The sequence below is a fragment of the Hermetia illucens genome, chromosome 4 (assembly GCF_905115235.1).
Source record: "Hermetia illucens chromosome 4, iHerIll2.2.curated.20191125, whole genome shotgun sequence".
Taxonomy (NCBI): Eukaryota; Metazoa; Arthropoda; class Insecta; order Diptera; family Stratiomyidae; genus Hermetia; species Hermetia illucens.
This window is the reverse complement of record NC_051852.1, coordinates 21,630,269-21,647,713: the sequence shown is the minus strand read 5'-3', so window position 1 is coordinate 21,647,713 and position 17,445 is coordinate 21,630,269. Positions and strand designations below refer to the sequence as shown.

Below are 17,445 nucleotides of genomic sequence, written 5' to 3'. Positions count from 1 at the left end.
TTCTCTTTTTTTCTTTATCGCTTTTGCTGTTGTATATCATCCATCCTATTATGTTCTTCGACACGCTGTGCCCAACATATTTACCATGCACAATAAAACTAAAACGTTGCAATTCTTTTGAAACAAAATTGGAATATTTTTTCGGCCAATTAATATTTGTACAAAATAACCACTGCCTACAATCAAATCAAACCAAAAAAAACAATAACTAAAAAAAATACACAAACAAATCGACAAAATCTTCCATCTCTGGAATATAGGATGGTTCCATTCAATTACAGGTGTTGTCAAAAAACATTTTGCCTCTTATGTTAAATTACATTTAACGTCTGGAGACAAAGATCGAGGTGACAACAACCGCACATCTTGTAACAATTATTTACGAACGAATATGAATAACACAGCAACAACGACCGCAACAATACCTACTCAAGCGACGACGATAACAACTACTACAATACCGACGGCAACAACAATAAATCCTCTAATGACGACTATGACGAAAATGGCCGAAGGAGGTGAGAGAAATATATCGGTTGGTAGTAGTAATGGTAGCCAATCAAATACTTCGGTGAATGGATTAAAAATTCAATCACCAAGCCCGCATCGAGCAAATAACGGAAGCGGATTAGATAAACGACATCGCAGTCCTGATCCACCCCCACGATATAATCGTGGCCAGTCACCATTATTGTTACGAAAGAATCTATTGGAATTGGGGCAATTGCAAGGATCACCTTTACTAGCTAGAAGGTAAGTGTTTTTCTTTATTCGTAGAGCTCGACTTGTTTGTATTGAGCAGAAAGAAATTGGTGCAGCAGTGCCCTAAGGCCCAGGCATTTCATTTCATTTTAGTATCATACAATTAAATGCAAAGTTCTAGTTCCATCAGACAATATTTAGAAATGAAAATTATGTTTGTGCGATACCGAAAAAATGTATTTTTTTGTCGCGAAGTTTGTATTTTATAATACAAAATAAAACAAAAAAAAAATTTATAATAATTTTTGGCCGACCCTGATGTGGTGCCTTTGCTTTCTTATCGAAGCTTCTGAAATCGTTCTATTATTGAACTTTCGGCGATTGGAGGCAATTAAATGCATAGCTGCGTTATTTGTGATCTTCCATTCGTCCAGCAATGGTAATACCCGATAAGAGAAAACAATTTTTCTACCTCTTTTGCTTGGAGATGATTCTATTGCTGCATCTGAAATTTTTATTTCGTCTGGCATTCCGGCATTGACATCATTTAATTCCCAGAGGATGATATAAGTTGTGCACTGAGCACGGAAAACAACTTGTTACTAAGCCACAACAGGAGCCTCGGACTGAGCGGATGACACAACGACGAACCCAGCAACGACAACGGAATAACGATTTGCGCATTTTCTCATGAAAAGTGCGCACCCTGTACAGAGATGAAGCTGCTGAGCAGCTAGCCGATACCCTGTGCCAATATAAGGCTGATGTAACAGCGTTACCGGAGATGGTTTCCTGGAGAAGAGTCGCCACACCATATATTATAGTGGCCATCCAGTAAACCATGTTTCTCGGAGTAGGTTTCTTAGTTAGCCAAAAATGAAACCTGCTGTTATCGGCTTTGAACACATAAGCGTATGACTATGCACTCTGCGCTTGCGAGGCAAATTTAGAAATATAAGCCTTATTAACGTTCACGCCCCTACAGAAGAGACTGCAGAGTCGGAGACGGATACCTTCTACGAGGTAGTAGAACGAACCCTCGAAGCCTGTCCCAGATATGATATCAAAATCATACTTGGGGATTTTAACAACCAAGTAGGGAAGGAGTCCGAATTCAGGCGATACGCTGGTTCCCATAGCTTACACCAAAATACAAATGATAACGGAATGCGGATCATTCAACTGGCAGTGTCACACGAAATGGTAGTTGGAAGTACCTGGTTTGCGCGGAAAGCGGTCCACAAACATACATTGGCCTCTCCAGAGGGGACCACTTTCAACCAAATTAACCACGTGTTGATCGAACGCCGCCACTTCTCAGCCTTGATGAATGTCAGAACATATAGGGGGGCCAATATAGACTCGGATCACTATCTCGTTGGCATGGTGCTCCGAGCTCGAATAACAACACCACCCAGAATCCCCTCTGACAATCAGGTGAGAGTTAGCACTGAAGCCATCCATAACACAGCACTCCAAATTAAGAACTTTGGTTTTATTGTACGTGCCTCTCTTTCCAAATCCAAAATCATTTGGCCAATGTTCATGAAACAAACACAGGTCATCACCGTAGTGTTTAAGCGCAAAGATGCCATAGTCCATTGAACTACTCCAGCGTGAAGAAGAAATAATATCGGTGACAGAACACAAGCCAGACGGACTCTGCTTTGTATATCGAATTCTGAATCTGAGATTTTCCATCGGTGCAAGACGTGATATTTTGCGCAATCATAAGTCGCTTTGATAATAGCTAATTTCTCCTGGATGTCCCTCCTACGTAGGACACTACGCTCACCTCGCCGGGATTTCAGAAGGTATGGGAGCTCGAGCGCGTCACGCTCGCCATCTATCGCAGCGACGAAAAGAGCTTTCAGTCCCTTCCTTTCATCGATCTGTTTCTATGACTTCGCAGTCGGCTAGATCTTGTAACGTCCCTTCGGCACGTGGTCGCCGACTTGAGTAGCGCTCGAGAAAAAAAAACGTTTTTAATGGGACATCAATATTCTCATGCGGGTACCTTGAACCTGCTGTCCGATCAGCAAGAGCGCTCTTCCACTATCGAGCGAGAGCTAGATCATACCCGATGTGTTAAACTTGATGGTTCGCAGCTCTCCAACTCTGCGAAAAACGTCTAATGCAACACAAAAGCGAGCATTAGTTGGTGATCACTTTCGAGATCGCCATCAGCGCATCTCTTGTGACGCACATCCAAAAGATAATTCCTAAATCTACTCCTGATCGCAAAGTGGCGAATCTGATTGCCCGTACGGTGTCGGTCAGTTAAAGTCCAACTGACGATATTGCAAACTCTGTGTTCGAACAATGTACCACCAATGAAGAAGCAGTGGGAAGTTAAAAAAAACACAATACTTACACCATTGTCGTTCTCCAGAGTGCCACCACTTCGCTTGTCCAGCTTATATCGATGTAATTCTTGCCCGAGTTGCAGAAAGCGAGCGAAGCTCCCCATCGATACCGTTGGCAAAGAGCATATGCACTTCCCGGATATCAACCATTATCCATTTTCGATAAGTCGTAGCTGTGAGACCAGTCCTTACCCGAGGTGTTGTTGACGTTGCGGCAGCAGTAAAGTTCTGAAATTTGACACAAATGTTTATCCCTTTTAGTCACCTTGTTTCTACAACTAGACAATAATTTAAGTGTATTCTTAAACCCCAACTCACCAAACGAATTTCACCGCATTCTATTCTCCAGTAGTCCATAGGTGGATTTGGGGATATTGTCTGTTTGTTTTTAGGTGCTTTGGGGATATTGTTATGACTGACAACTTTGCCAAGACAAGGGGGATTGTTCTAAGTTCCCTTAAAGTTTCGAGATTTAGATCAAGATTAAACAAGCTATTTTGAGGTGGACGGGCGGATATTGGAAATGCCTTGGGCCTTTACATTAATTTCCTTCGGTGGAAGAGTATAAGTAAAGAGCTTGGTTTTGCTCTTCAATAGCAGATTCTCTGTCATTGCATGATCCTGTTTTACTTTTTAAGAAAATATAGTGACTGATTTTTCCTGATTTCATAAGCAGCTATTGGTTATATTAGGTTGTTGCATATGAAATGGCCGATTTGGTACTAACATTTCAAGCGTCTGTAAAGCTTACAAAAAATTATTTAATTAATCAAAATAGGTGCCAGTCGATTCAAAACACTTCTCCCAGCGAGATAGAGGAGCCAGTTTCGTAGAAACCCAATTTTCCTGCCAAAAATGATCCAAATGCTTAAAAAAGTGGTAGTCGGTTGGCGAAAGGTCCGATGAACCTTGAACCGTTGTTCTGGATATATGAGGTCGTGCATTGTCGTGAAGGAGTACCACACCATCTCTGTTGAACAATCTCGGCCGTTGAATACTCAATTTTTGGGACATTTCCTCGAGTTGGGCACAGTATTTCTATGCATTTATCGTTTCTCCAGGTGCTAAAAAAGATCACTGGATAACTCCAGCTGTAGACCACCAAACAGTCACTATTACCTTCTTCGGATGGAGGCTTGGTTTCTGCATATGCTCCGGTGGCTCATCAGCATCTAGCCATTGCGCTGATCGGCGACGATTGTCATATAATATCTACTTTTTATCACATGTCATTATTCTGTGAAAAAAGGGATCGCTTCTGTTGCCGAAGAGTAAAGGACTGCAAATTTCCATTCGAAGCGCCATGTTTTGCTCCGTAAGGGCATGCAGAACCCATTTGTCGAGCTTTTTCACCTTTTCAAGTTGTTGCAAGTGCAGAGAAATTGTCGAATAGTATCCGCCCAGTTTCTCTGCAATGTTTCTCACAGACTGACGTGTGTCGGATTCGACTAGCAAACGCAGCTGGTCGTTTTCAATCGATGATCCTGGATGAAGGTTTACGTCGCCTGACCGAAATTCTTCGAACCACCGCCGTGTGATTCGTTTGCTTACCGTATCAGCTCCAAATGCGCTGTTAATGTTCCTGTTCGCCTCCGCTGCTTTATGACCGAGTTTGAACTCATACAGAAAAAGTATACGTTTGGCTCTTGTCCATCTTTTTTTCCCTTTTATTTATTTACTATCACAACGATGGTCAAAACTGAAACGACTCCTTGATTAAATGTCTTTATACTTCATTATCCGACACCAACAGCGCCAGCTGGCGGTGGTTTGATACAGCAAAATCGCAACTAACTTCTCTTGATTGCCAAATCGGCAATTTCATGTACAGGGGTAGGTAGGTAGGTATCGGTGGCCGCTCCGAGGAGCCCAATTAGCGCTTTGGTGCGCCGTTTTGATGCCACAAACTCCTAAGACCGCGACTATTGTTATAAGAACAGGGAAGCAGAGTCCAGCCGGCTCGAATCTTCAGAGCCAGCCCGTAGCATTCACGAAGGAAAGCAGCTCTCCGACCCTGCAGCCAGAAATCTCACTGAGGTCCCCAAAGAATGGTTTACCCAGTGTCCGCAGCCTGGCTCGAGCCAGAGCTGGGCAATCGCAGAGAAAGTGCATGAGGGTTTCCCTTCCTTCTCCGCAGCTTCGGCAATGCGAGTTGTAGGGTAAACCGAGCCTAGCGGCATGGTCCCCTATGGGCCAGTGCCCCGTGCAGACCGCCGTAATCTTGAATGCATTTGCACGCGTCTGGCACAGGAGCTCTCGTGATCGGACTATGTTATAAGCGGGCCAAATTCTCCTTGGTTTGGCACAGCTTGTAAGCCTTCACCATCTCAGGCCTGCGGCTGCTAGGCAGTGCGAGTAGACTCAGCCCCCGACAGCCGCCAGCGGAACACCGACTGTATTCGCCGAGGGACTGCCAAGAGCAAAGCCTTGCCTGGCCAATCCGTCAGCTCGCTCGTTCCCCTCTATGTTCCTATGCCCGGGAACCCAGAGGAGAGTGACCTTGAGTGTGCCGCCCAGATGGTTGAGCGCCTCTCTGCACTGCCCCACCCCACCCGGGAAAATGTCGTCGTTGAGTACAAGGCCTTAGTGGCCGCTTGGCTGTCGGTCAGAATGGCTATGTTACGCTTGGGGCTCGAATCACGCTCCAGCCATCGACAGACCTCCAATATCGCCAGTACTTCCGCCTGGAATACACTGGTGAAACCTGGGAGACCATACGACTTGGATACACCGTGTGTATTCGAGAAAACCCCCGCGCCGACTCCATAGGCCATCTTTGATCCATCCGTAAAGAATACCGTGTCATAGTCTTGCAACACGCCGCCGGTCTTCCACTTTGCCCTGGTTGGAAGGTCCACAGCAAAGTTTCTCGTGAAGTTCAGCTTGCGTGTGACATAGTCCGTGGGGGATGCCCAGATTTCTCGAGGTATTTCATCTAGGATGTTGCTGTGGCCGTAGGACTTCACTGCCCAGGATCCGGACTCACGTAGTCTGACAGCACTGCACGCTGCAACATATTTGATGTGGAGGTCTAGGGGGAGGAGATGCAGGAGTACATTGAGAGCATCTGCAGGGCAGGACTGCAGAGCCCCAGTAGCACCTGCGCACGCGGTTCTTTGAATCCTATTAAACTTCGTTCTATTGTATTTCTTCTTCAAAGCCTGCCACCATACAATAGAGCCGTACGTCAAGATCGGACGCACTACAGCGGTGTACATCCAGAAAACCATCCTCGGCCGGACACCCCATTTCTTTGCAAAGGTTCTCTTGCAGGCATAGAAGGCTATACAGGCCTTCTTAACCCTCAGTTCTATGTTCAACCTCCAATTTAGCTTAGGATCCAGGATTACACCCAGATACTTTACATTAGAGGAAAGAACCAATCTTTGTTCATTCAGCCGTGGTAGATGGAATTTAGGTATCCTTGTCTTGGTGGTGAATAGCATCAGTTGCGTTTTGGTTGGGTTTATGTTGAGTCCGCATCTTGCGGCCCACAGGCATACCTTTCGCAACGCTCCTTCCATGATGTCGCTCATAATGGACAGAAACATCCCTGATACTAATATCATTTCATGTGCAACAATCTACAATTTTTGGTGACCGTAAATTCTCCGCGTGTTCTACAGTAGTTTACCTCTCTAACTAAATTAACGATTTAGTTAGAGCGGAACATGTCACCGGCTTCTATTTGTTCGGTAGTATTGCTTCCCCGTGCAATCAAGCAATTGTGATTTGCAATCCTCAGACCAATTCCTCCCACCAACTTTTATTATGGCTTGTATTTTTTAATTTAAGAAACAACTCCATTACAGTCATGGTCTGCTTTGTAATAACTGCGGCTCTGTATCAAAATATTGCGGAGATAGTAAAATTCCGCTGTTTCACCCTTTGACTCTTTTCTGTATCACTTTCAGGGGTAATATTGTTTTAAGTTAATTTTCTTTTTTCATTTTAATCCTAGGTACAATACATCATCTCCGCCACTTCCGCCTCCGCGACGTGGCTCAGAAAGTGTACCAGGCTCACCGCAACACTTTCGTACTCGTATCCACTACACGCCAGAACCACAACGTCGAATATATCGTACAATAGATCAATGAGTAGCGCTTCAAATAATGGTGATGTGATATTGGTATGGATTTAGCGATGACTAATATAAAACTCTCAGAAATCCAAAACTGCTGATTTTACCTCTACCACGATGTGTGTGCAATATCTGCTATGCTGCCGGGATACAGGTACAACCAACCGTAGCGAACAACTCGACTCAAATTCTCTTAATCATTTGCGAATTCTTCGGCAACTTAAACGGTCACTATCTACTACTATACTAAATCTATAAAATTACTACTGCTATAACATTTAGATGGAATAGAAAACAATATGCTGGGTACAAAATACGAAAGCACGAAAAAGTGGAAATGACAGAAAAAATATAGTCATAACAGATAAAAATTCGAATTTGATATTATGAGAATATGGCATAATTATTCTTGCATAAAAAAAAAGTCACAATTTTTATATAATGTGGTATTTTTAAAATGTGCTTCACTTTTGAAACTAAACGAAATTAAAAACAATAAACAACATGCAACATGTAACTTTGTATTCAACGGCACACTATTTAAACGTCTATAACCTTCGCATGTACTCCATATATCTCTCCTTAAAAATAGCGACTACAAGCGAAAAAATAATGTGAAATTGAAATCAGGTTTCCTAAATATTATCTTAAATATGTACATATATAAGAGGATCTGTATTGCATGTATCTATAAGGATAGATGAGGAAAACAAATAATTTATTTAAAGAAACGTGTTAGACGAGTGCTTAAATGCAAATAATATTCTCATTGAAAATTATATTTAGATAGCAGACAAATCTTTTCTCCCAAATCGAATGATTATTTTGCTTAAGAACTGGTTAAGGTATTTTGTTACCAACTAAACTGGAGCTTCTTTAATTTATAGTCATTATCAATTATCTACAGGAGTGTATGTATATGCATAGTGTGCATAGAGAGTTTCCTCAAAAAATCCTGATATAGCAGCTTGGAACGTTTGAGAACAGTAATCCTGATAGTTTTCTAGGCTCTGTTTAGTAAAGGTAAATTAAGTTTAATAACTTTTAAGAGAAAGATTGTATTTGCAAGATCAAACTATGAAACTGCCACCGGTATGGCAGTGCCTTTTCTTTGGATTCCTTTGTCGTCAACAAATTCAGTGAATATTTTTGACTAGGTTTCAAAATTTTGCACTAAGAACTCGCTATCATCACTGCAACCATAATTATTTGAACCCCAAAAACGGATTGATGCCTTTTTCTCAACGTTCAAAGCTGACTATTAACGAATTGGGGGATTTTGTGAAGGGATCACTGAACCCCTGTATGTTTTGTGCTTGAGAAACGAAATGCCTTCTATGTATTTATCTAAATATTGAATTTCTAGTAGATATTTTAGCGAGATCATCTGATTATATTGCGTTGCGTTAAGACTTATTAAAACACCGAAAACAAATTGAAGGCGGTGCAAACTGATACCAATGCAGTTGCTTTTGGTTTCAATTTGTTTTAAATTGTTTACTTGTCACAGGATATTGTTTCTTTCATCATTCTCTCTTCCCTTCAATATCATGTATTTAACTTATACCATAAATGTTGTTGCGCTTAATTACTTTCTCTTCCATAAACAATAACGTTTCAATACGAAATCGATAATATTCGTTTAACAGAAACCTATAACGAGCATGTAATGAATTTTCGGAATAATATGTTAGACCTTGTAACGAACCTAAAATAAAGTGCATACGTATTTATATGAAAAAAATATTTGCAATCACTATAAATGAAAGCAACAAAAATATTTATATAAATATTTACAAGACCTAAAAAAAACTATTATTTTTTAAGACTTTTATTCATTCACTTTTGAATTTGAATTGAATTTTCTCGTGTTATGAAACTTGGAAAAACGAAAAGCGAAAACACAACCGTAACTGCATGATAGTTTCCTTTCTGTTCAAACGATACAAATATTAAATAAAGTGCGAATGGATAATACCACACAGAACAGAGAACCATAGACACGCATTCACACTTAAAAACCAACACATTATATTTTAATGTAATTCGAAAAAGGAAGAATCATACAAATTCATTGCGAAAAATGACTGATTGTATATATATTAATTTTTATTATTAATTAATTTATATTAAAACAACCAATATGTATGATGAGAGGTAAAAAAGAAAAATAAAACAAAAAAAGAACTACATGCAAAGTAAAACAAACAAAAAAATTATCGTTAGCGCATTATTTAGGAGAATACATAAATTAAAAAACAAAAAAGGAAAGAAAAAGAGTTGATAATGAAAAATAAAAGGAAAAGCGTAAATAAAAAGAAATATAAAGACATGCAGAAAAAACAATAAAAGAAAAAATACGAAAAAAAACGTTCAAATAGAACAAGAACCGAATAAAAAAAAAATATAGAAAACTTGAATATTGCTGTTCTCCTTTCGGCATTGTTGCTTCTTGTGTTGGCTTAGTTATTAGTTTCCAACTGAAATTTAATCTTAAAACGTAAGGTCCACCTTGTGGCATTTGTTGCCCCCACGATGATAAAATATGCAGATAACAGCCGTTAAAAAAACCACAACATAGGCATTCAGAGAAAACAGATCAAGAATGGAAGTTATGCACCGTTATGGGGAAGTATCTACTTACAATTTCAAAACCATCATCATCAACACAACACCATATGTAACCAAATCAGCAGCGAAAAATATCACCATCATCTCCATCGTTTGGCGTTTCATTGGCAACGAGACTAGAGCAACCTGGTATAAAATACCGATTCAAGTAAGAACGCTTATTCATCCCTTAGCCTCTGTGATAAGAAGCGTTATTTTGTCGACTGTCAGGTCCCACCAAAGTATAGGGGCTTCGTCGATAGAAAGCCTGAGATATTGCCCTTATAGACTTTTCGGGTGGGGTCATCCCCATCCATACGGATTAAGTGACTCGCCCATCGTAACCTATTGAGCCGGATTTTATCCACAACCTGACGGTCATGGTATCGCTCATAGATTTCGTCATTATGTACGCTACGGAATCGTCCATCCTCATGTAGGGGGCCAAAAATTCTTCGGAGGATTCTTCTATCGAACGCGGCCAAGAGTTCGTAGTCTTTTTTGCTAAGAACCCCAATATCCGAAAGTTATATTGGGTTGGGGAAAACGAAATGTCGTATCTGTGATCGAAATTTAACGCTTTATTTAACATACTTAGAATTATCCGATTTAAGCCAAATATGCGCCGGTTTGTTCGCAAACTTCTTGCCATTTAGAAGGCAACCTCATTATCCCCCTCTTTATCTGCAAAAAAAATCAGACAAGTTTTCGCAAGCCTCTTTTGAGGCTAACTTAGCACCAAGAGCGTTTTGCATGGACCGTAAGAGATGGTAATCACTTAGTGCCAGGTCCGGACTATACGCTGGTTGCGATAGGACATCCCATCCGAACTCCCGTAGCTTTTGGCGGGTCATCAAAGATGTGTGAGGCCGAACGTTGTCCTGGTGGAACCCAACACCAATTGACCAATTCTGCGCTTCTGGTCAATCGCCTGCTTCAAACGGTCGAGTTGCTCACAGTAGAGGACCGCATTGAGGGTCTAGCCATAATTGAGCAGCTCATAGTGAATGATTCCCTTCCAATCCCACCAAACAGACAGCAAAAGCTTCCTGGCCGTCAACTCGCGTTTGGCGATGGTTTGGGCCGGCTCGCCGCGCTTCGACCACGAACTTTTTCACTTGAGGTTATCGTACGTGATCTACTTTTCATCACCAGTCACCATCCGCTTCAAAAATGGGTCGAATTCGTTCCGTTTCAGCTGTGCATGGCAGGCGTTGATTCGGTCCACGAGATTTTTTTCCGTCAACCCGTGTGGCACCCAAACATCCAGCTTTTTTTGGAATCCAATCTTTTGCAAATGGTTCCAAACGGTTTTATGGTCTATACTCAGTTCTTGGCTGGATGATTTCGACGATTTTATCGGTTCCTACGACGATTGGCCTACCAGTACGGGGTGTATCCTAGACATCCACTATACCAGAACGAAATCGATCGAACCAATGCTGTACTATGCGAATCGTTGCAGTATCGGGCCTATAAACTTCACAATTTTTTTCGGCCGCCTTCGTTGAATTTTTACCTCCCAGGTGGTAAAAACGTAAAATATGACGAATTTCTTTATTGGTGGACTCCATTTTTGACGCGCTATAACTTGAGACTGAAACGTGCGATCACAACACTGTCAAAGAGATACTTATAGCACAGATTGTCATCTTCAAATCGCCGTATAGTATGACACGATGCAATAAGTACAACACAAGATATGCTTAAGTGTCATCAATTGACAAAATACGACATTTTTTTCCCCCAACCCAATATAAGGGGAAGGTTTGGGCAAGATCATTGTCTGGTACAATAAAAGCTTTGATCCTATTCTGATACATTTCGAGCTGAAACAAGTTCTGTTGGCTGCCAACAACCGTGCGTGGGCTTCATCGTCATAACTGTTATCGGTTATGATTTTCGACCCTAGATAGGAGAAATTATCGACGGTCTCAAAGTTGTAGTCTCCTATCTTTATTCTTCTCATTTGACCAGTGCGGTTTGATATTGTTGATTGATTGGTTTTCGGTGCTGATGTTGCCACTATATATTTTGTCTTGCCTTCATTGATGTGCAGCCCAAGATCTCGCGCCAATTGCCGCCTGCTCGATCTGGATGCAGGCAGTTTGTACGTCTCGGGTGGTTTTTCCCATGATGTCGATATCGTCAGCATAGGCCAGTAGTTGGGTGGACTTAAAGAGGATCGTACCTCTTCCATTTACCTCAGCATCATGGATCAATTTCTCGAGGGCCAGGTAAAAGAGGACGCATGATAAGGCATCCCCTTGTCGTAGTTGCCCCTACGATGATAAAGTATGCGGTTTAACGGTAAAACAGTGCCAGTTAGAGATTCAATATACGTTACTTCTCGATAATAAGATGAAGCCGAAGCAAGCCCCGCGCCGCGAGTGCGGAACTCATCCTTACTTGAGGAACACTAAACCACAGCGTGTAAATTAGGCGGAACCAGCTTACACTATCGCCGGCCATGGACTGGGGTGATGTTGGCATCACCACACAACTCCTGCATTCGGCCGACAAGATGATTACCAACAAATGCCCTGCCATAATCATCGACGACGACCAGAACTCCCCTCCTGAGGACCAGCCCGAAACGGTGTAGCAAATTCCTCTATCAATTACATCCAAGGATTCCAAGACGAATTCAAACTTGCTTCAGGTAAGCCTGTCTTCAAGCGAACACAAACGGATTCGCGCTTCTCGGACACCGAGACCCCAGCAAACAAAAACCGCTTCCATCATCTGACAACGAACATTGCCCCGAAGTGACCCCCGGCAATGTTAGTTAATAATAAGAATAGAATTAGCTTTCTCTTTCCGATTTTTCTGTATGGATTCACTGGCAGGGCACTGGGCCTTGTTATCAAGAATATTGACAAAAATGCCAAATTTGAAATTACAGGCTCAAAATCCGGCTCATTTGCGCCAATATCCATAAGAAACTACTCCACCTAATCGAAATCACCAAACTGAAAGGTCATTCCTTCACGCTGAAGGAGGAGAGGAAGCAACCCTCATGCTTAGAGGAATCTCCCCTCCCAAAGATGTGGCTTCGAAAATTAAGGAGTTAATGAAGGTTACGGCTCTCCGCGTATCTAGGCTTTCCACCCCGTGGTCATAAGCCAATGACACCAATCTGAGCCTCTTTCGTGTGACCCTCAACTCTAACGCAGATGCCAACTTAGTCACTAAACAAAATATCCTACTCTATCAGCGGATTAGCTGGGAAAAACCCAGAAAAAGGGACGATACCCAATGTTTCAATTGCCAACAATTTGACCACGTTTCGTTAAACTGCGGATAAGTTCCCAAATGCGTCAAGTTAATATTAAAAAATAAGGCAATGGGAGTAATTATTCGGAAGTGTCTCGGAAAAAAGAAGAGTTGTGGCGTAGCGGGATTAGCAACATTCGAAATTTAATTGTAAATACAAATTGTAAAATAAAATGTTTTGATTAAAGTAATTGTAAATACAAGTGGTAAAATAAAATGTATTACTAAAGAGGTACGTGCCCCTCATAACTCGGTGCTGCATCATCCGAAATCAAAAAATCGGGAGAGATCGAGAATTACATACACCTCTTGTGGCCTAGGATTAGTAATGCGCTTAAAGGATTTCAAATAGCGCCTGTCCCAACAAGCAGACATGGCCAACTTAAAACGCGACTTAGGAGCGTAAAGTACTCGAAATCGAAGGAAGAAGAGAGCGGGATCTATAAAATCACATGCCCGGAATGCACCAGTATACATATATAGAAGAACATACCAAAGAAGCGGAACTAGTGACAAAAAACCCACTACGGCATGTTAAGTCTGTCGTCGCAAAACACATAGTAGACAGTGGCCATAACATTTCATGGGACAACGTGAATATTATACAAAAATACATAAAGTCCACAAACTAGATGCCGCAGAAATCTGGAAATATTTAAACAGAGTAACGCCAGGTTGTTGAACGCCGATATGGACAATTGCTTATCTAGCTTACTCCAGGTAATTAGGGTAAGTAATTAAGGGGGTATTACAATTTCACTCTACGATGGATGCAATTAACATGGTGGTAAACTTGGTAAAAGGTACACTGATTTCTGGCGGCTGCTGTGCCGTGGTGGCGCTGGATGTCAAAAATTCATTCAACTCGGCCAACTGGAATAGAGTTAAAGGGGCGTTGGCTGACATAGGTGTCCGCGGATGTTTCTCTGATACGGGACGGATGAGGGCCCCAAAGTACATTGTCCCAGCCGAGGTACCACAGGGATCGGTACTTGGTCCCCTGTAGTGGAATATCATGTATAATGGGGTGCTTGCTCTTCCCGTCCCAGAGGGAACTACGATTTTCGGCTTTGCTGATGACCTAGCTGTGGTTGTTGCAGCAAAACACCCAAGAGATGTGGAGGTTTACGCAACGGAAACAGTGAGAGCGGTAAAGTCCTGGCTAGAAAAGGCCGGGCTGACCTTGGCGGACGTGAAAACGGAAGCGGTCTTAATAACGAACCGCAGGAAAAATAACACTGTGAAAATGGAGGTCGATGGTTGTATCAAAGCCGGCTATCAAATACCTGGGGCAATAATTGACACCGAATTGAGCTTTAGGGAACACCTAGAGTATGCATGCCAAAAGCCAGCCAGTGCCACCAAAAATATTGCCAAATATTGGTGGACCGAAACATTGCCGGAGTGGTGCGCTTCATCCTGCTCTACTCGTCACCTATGTGGGCAGAGGCGCTTGCAGATGGGACGAGTCTACGAAAGGTCGGTGGACGCACAGGCTCATTCCCAACATTAGGGTGTGGCTTGAGCGAAAACATGGGGAAACCACCGCTTTGAGTTGGATGATTCTCTGAATTGTCCCAGATGCGATGGTATACCGGAGGATCCAGAGCATGTGATGTTTCACTGCCACGATTTGCAATGGAGAGAAGGAGCTTAAACCAGGTGCTGGGCAGTAGCGTGACCCCGGGGAGCTTGGTTGCGAAGATGCTGGAGTCCGAGGAGAAGTAGCTTACGGTTGGTTTCGCATATATCCAAATGCAGGAGGAGTTGCTGAAGGAGGAAAGCCGCAAAAAGGAGAAGGGCGGGTGCCTAAGAGCAAACCCACCCCGCAAAATAATGCCTCAATGGTGGTACCGCGGGGCTGGGGCTGGACAGACCGGGGGTGCTTTTTAGTGGGTGTGAATCCCATGCGCACCCGCTGTAGCTCCGGCGTTCGGGCGGCGGAGCTGCGGCGGACGTGTCTTTCTAAGATTTTCCACCTCCGTGTACGCACAAAAAAAAAAGGTTGGGATATAGAGTTAAGTGAGATAAATTATTACAAAACCAGCACTGAAGAAGGACACATTTTGTGTCCAAAATACGTATCTGCTATCTTTAAATAAATAAAATCTATAGTTAAACTAGAAATTTTTCCTTTTAATAGTTTTACTTAAAAAATCAAAGTTCTTTCATTAGATGGTCGCTTTCCCCTGGTAACGCTGGGAGGGTTTTTCAAATTTCAATTTTTCATTTTTTGGGAACACTTTCAAGTGAAAAACGCCATTTTTGCGGAAAAAATCATTTAAATAAAAAATTTTAATAAATTTGAAAAAGAACACTCCAGTGTTACTTGGTAAATTATGTACAGAAATATTGTTCATAATTTCAAAAGGATCGGTGCAGTAATTTTGATGTTATCAGGGGCACTAACTTGTGTGGGATAAACGCTTTGAAATTTTGAAGACTAAAAAATTGGAATAAAACGTTCATAAGCAAATTTAATCGGCTTAACTCACACTAAATCATCGTTGCTAAGTCCATAAAGGATGTTGCTATCATCTATGATGTCTAATCTTTTTGCTCCTGTCTACGATAAATCCTGTCTTCTTTAGTCTGTTTTTCTACTTCCGGCTCCCATTCATGGGTGCTTGGTCCCACTACAGATTCTCATGCCTTACATAAAGGCTAGTAAAGCAAAGAACCTTCATCGAAGGCATAAACTTCCTCATAAGCTGCGATCTCAACGATGACAGAGGTTCCATTCAAGTGCTTTGGTAAGATTTTCCAAAATAAGTTATTTCGAACTCTCATTATTGTTCTGCGTAAAACCTCCGACACATCGCTCCAGGAGAGCATCTTTGCCCAGAGCTGAAAATATTTTTTTTAAAAATTGTGGGTTCCTAAGTCCGCATCAACTTAATGCTGGAACGAACCAAATGGGGAGCAACTTACTCCCGCTTTTTTGGTCCACGGACCCCTCGCTTAGGGCTTAGCACCCAAACTTGGACGAAACGCGGAGCAACTTACTCCCTCTTTTTTTGGCCCAGGGACCTCTCGTTTAGGGCTTAGCACCCAAACTTTCCAAAAATTAGGCGTTGACGGCTTTACGGTTTCTTACCAGGGCAGAGGCAAATCGGTAGACACTGCCTCACCTCTGTCTTGGGAGCAGCGTGACCGAAGCGGCTCGCAGATGTTGAGTGCTCCTCTATATCATTAACATCTCAACATTTGCGAGCCGCTTCGGCCACGCTGCTGCCAGGGCAGAGATGAGGCAGTGTCTGACGATTTGCCCCTGCCGTGGTAAGAAACCGTAAAGCCGTCATCGTCTAATCTTTACCCAGATCTTGGGCTTGGCACTATACGTGTGTTTGAACGAATCCAATGCATTAGCAGCTGCAGCCTTCTGCCATTCGCACCACGAGTCCGCGCTGAGTCATGTATTCTTGAAAGGTTCCCCATTCAGAAAATTAAAAATTTGATTGTAAATTAAAAACGTAAAAGCTTAGCTTTATTAGGAGACTTCGCATTTGAAATGGTGATGTAACTCTGCTACAAGGTGTCACGAGGTCATTCCACCTTAAATTAAGGGTTTATTGTAGTAAGAAAATGGGAGGATCGATGTAAAAAAATTGTTTTTGCTTGTCGTCGTAATTACAGCACAAAGTAGCAAAATATTTCATTAAGCAAGAAAAAGACATTGGCCCATGGGGGGATCGAACCCACGACCTTCGCGTTATTAGCACGACGCTCTAACCAACTGAGCTAATGGGCCACATAGACAGGATTTGTTCAATCGTATATTCAAACATAAGTAATTAATCTTTGAAGTATTTATAATTAAAAGGAAATTCCCAGAAAAAATAAGATAAAATATTTGATTGATTTAACATGTAGCATTCAATACCCAAATGAAATTTAATTTTCATCCGTCGAAAGGCTTTCAGCTGGCTTTTGTCACATTGACATTGTTTACGTACTTCTTCCCGGTAGGAACCGAAAAGCTTCCAGAATTGATTCGGAACTAATTCTTTAGATTCTACATCTCTGGCCTCCCCGCGTATGCAACTGTATGTTTTTTATTCGGAAATAGTAGTTTTACCTGCCCAATTACCATATCCGTCGAAACAAATCAATTCGAAATGCTCATTTATTAATTATAATGGTTTAAAAATCGAAATCTTACATGCCGAGAAAGAAAACGGAATGATTGACTGACACTTCCTGCGACGTGAGCGAGAAATTTGAATCTTACCTACGCGAAAGCACTCGTTTAGTGTGTGCTGCTGGTTACGTTTAAAGTAATTAATCAATTTTTAACAGAAAATAGAGAAATGGTTACGTGAAAGGACAATCCTTCAATTTTCCTTACGTTTCGGCAGTAATGGTAATAAGTGTGTCGTGAATGTCAGCTTATTTGATGCAGGCAAA

The 17,445-nt window shown here is 42.0% G+C and overlaps 1 protein-coding gene and 1 non-coding gene across 2 annotated transcripts in view; one reads left to right on the top strand and one right to left on the bottom strand.

Annotated features, from left to right (window-relative positions):
- LOC119653405 (dual specificity mitogen-activated protein kinase kinase hemipterous-like) overlaps nucleotides 1-9,411 on the top strand; it is a 42,372-nt gene extending 32,961 nt beyond the window's left edge. Inside the window, exons 9-10 of the mRNA XM_038057969.1 lie at nucleotides 261-753; nucleotides 7,030-9,411. Coding sequence (XP_037913897.1) covers nucleotides 261-753; nucleotides 7,030-7,168 — 632 coding nt within the window. The 3' untranslated portion in view covers nucleotides 7,169-9,411. The remainder of the gene's footprint in view (nucleotides 1-260; nucleotides 754-7,029) is intronic.
- Nucleotides 9,412-16,715: 7,304 nt separating this feature from the next.
- Trnai-aau lies at nucleotides 16,716-16,789 on the bottom strand. The gene has a single exon. It is a non-coding gene; the product is annotated as a tRNA-Ile (tRNA).
- Between the last annotated feature and the right edge of the window lie 656 nt (nucleotides 16,790-17,445).